This window comes from Micropterus dolomieu, linkage group LG01 (assembly GCF_021292245.1).
Source record: "Micropterus dolomieu isolate WLL.071019.BEF.003 ecotype Adirondacks linkage group LG01, ASM2129224v1, whole genome shotgun sequence".
Classification (NCBI taxonomy): Eukaryota; Metazoa; Chordata; class Actinopteri; order Centrarchiformes; family Centrarchidae; genus Micropterus; species Micropterus dolomieu.
In genome coordinates, this window is record NC_060150.1 from 45,856,466 (window position 1) to 45,859,122 (window position 2,657).

At 40.1% G+C, this 2,657-nt stretch overlaps 1 protein-coding gene across 1 annotated transcript in view; it reads left to right on the plus strand.

Moving 5' to 3' along the window:
- Window positions 1-2,657, plus strand: part of LOC123967532 (NACHT, LRR and PYD domains-containing protein 12-like) — a 75,891-nt gene that overhangs the window by 67,952 nt on the left and 5,282 nt on the right. Inside the window, exon 13 of the mRNA XM_046043652.1 lies at window positions 1,392-1,565. Coding sequence (XP_045899608.1) covers window positions 1,392-1,565 — 174 coding nt within the window. The remainder of the gene's footprint in view (window positions 1-1,391; window positions 1,566-2,657) is intronic.

Consider the following 2,657-nt stretch of genomic DNA (forward strand, 5'->3'; position numbering starts at 1 on the left):
TACAACCGAGGTATGCAGCAAAGCATTTGTGAAGCCGCAACACGCACAACCTTGAGGCGGATGGGCTACAACAGCAGAAGACCCCACCGGGTACCACTCATCTCCACTACAAATAGGAAAAAGAGGCTACAATTTGCAAGAGCTCACCAAAATTGGACAGTTGAAGACTGGAAAAATGTTGCCTGGTCTGATGAGTCTCGATTTCTGTTGAGACATTCAGATGGTAGAGTCAGAATTTGGCGTAAACAGAATGAGAACATGGATCCATCATGCCTTGTTACCACTGTGCAGGCTACTGGTGGTGGTGTAATGGTGTGGGGGATGTTTTCTCGGCACACTTTAGGCCCCTTAGTGCCAATTGGGCATCGTTTAAATGCCACGGCCTACCTGAGCATTGTTTCTGACCATGTCCATCCCTTTATGGCCACCATGTACCCATCCTCTGATGGCTACTTCCAGCAGGATAATGCACCATGTCACAAAGCTCGAATCATTTCAAATTGGTTTCTTGAACATGACAATGAGTTCACTGTACTAAAATGGCCCCCACAGTCACCAGATCTCAACCCAATGGAGCATCTTTGGGATGTGGTGGCCCTGGATGTGCATCCCACCACAAATCTCCATCAACTGCAAGATGCTATCCATCAATATGGGCCAACATTTCTAAAGAATGCTTTCAGCACTTTGTTGAATAAATGCCACGTAGAATTAAGGCAGTTCTGAAGGCGGAAGGGGGTCAAACACAGGATTAGTATGGTGTTCCTAATAATCCTTTAGGTGAGTGTGTATATATATGCATGTATATATATATAAACAGAACTCAGTGCACATTTGATCCAGCCCACACTCAGTCAACTGTATGTTGATGAAGATGACAGTGGTGATGAGGAGAGTCAAAATCTGTGATTTGAAATGGGCATTAGAAGTGTTGGGACTGGTGTTAAAGAGGTCTGTAAAGTTTTGTATTTACTTAATGTACATAAAGTTTTATTAATTTCCAATTCACCATTTTGAAACCATTTTCAGAAAAATATCTGTCTTAATTTTTGTCATAAAATGATACATGATTGTTATGAATTAGAAGAAATACAAGGAAATGAAAGTAACAGAAGTAGCATGTCTTATCATTATTCCAGATTGGCCTGAGGTCAGAAGCATGTTATTAATCTGTGTTGACATGAAGGTGTATGAATGTTGTGCTGACATTTGGATGATCTCTGTAAAAGGCTGACACTATGATGATCCATATTAACACAATGACAAAGTCCCTCTACTCATTTTAGGGAAAAGCTCATTGATTCGGACATAGTAATGTTCAGCTCCACATTTAAAACATGAACACATCTTATTGGATAATAAATTGATTTATATCTGCATATTTATTTCAGATTGTTGGACTGCAGTTTGTCAGAGATCAGCTGTTCTTCTCTGGCCTCAGCTCTGAAGTCCAACCCCTCCCATCTGAGAGAGTTGGAGCTGAGTCACAACAAGCTGCAAGATTCAGGAGTGGAGCAGCTGTGTGATTTTCTGGAGAGTCCATACTGTAGATTGGAGATTCTGAGGTCAGACACCACTTTTTACTTCTGTGCTGAGATTAAAATGATGTGAAAGTTGTGTTGACACTAAACTACAGACAAAAGGCTGATATTATACTGATGGGCAAAACTAAACCCATCGGCAAAGCAATTCCATCTTATTTAGGTGACATGACTGCTAGATCTGCGTGAGTCTATGTGAACCATGTGGATGTGTAGGCCAACCCTCCCTTACAACTTCCCTTCTCACCCTAACTGACAGACAGAGCTGATGGAATGGTGAACAGTAACAAAACACATTTATTTAGGGCCAACCCAGCGTTGAGTTAAGGCACATTACAATGAAAATAATGGGTAAATAATTCACTCTACTTCCTTTCCCAGTAACACAGTAGAGTTGCACACTTAAATCTAGTACTTTCAGTGACACTATTAAGGTAAACTTCAGGAATTCTGCCACCTTTAACAGTAAGTGTCTGTTCCACTTAATGAAGATTGACACAATTAACAAAGTTTGTGAATTTCAGCTCCTTTAAACAGTCAGCAGTGCCCATTCCACTTAATGAACTGTACACTGGACAACAGTACTCCTTTGTTAAAGAGACTGTGTCTCAATGGAGGCACAAGAAGAAGAGGGTAAAAAAAACTTGCAGTTGAATAGTTTAAATTTATAGATGCTTTGATTTTATGACTCCACTATTCCTAAAAGAAGTACTGTAGATGTCTTTTGTTGTAGATGTTTACAATTCCCCAAAATCAATCCCAACATATTTTTTTAAACTTTGAGATCTTGAGTCGAATCTTAAATAAGTTTCTGTGGGTTTTTATTTGTGCTTGGCTGCACAACATGAGTTTGTATAGATGGAGCCACTGGTGGAGCTGGAGAGTTTAAGAGGTGAACTCACTACGTCTTTATTGAAGTAGCAGCCCTCTTTTTACCTTTTTGTATTTTACAGTTTTTAACCTGTTGGGTTCAGGTGTTTGGACTTTCCATTTTCTAACCTTCTACTTACAATTACATCATTTATTCTTTATTCAGATTGAGTCTCTGCAGTTTGTCAGAGATCAGCTGTGCTTCTCTGGCCTCAGCTCTGAAGTCCAACCCCTCCCATCTGAGAG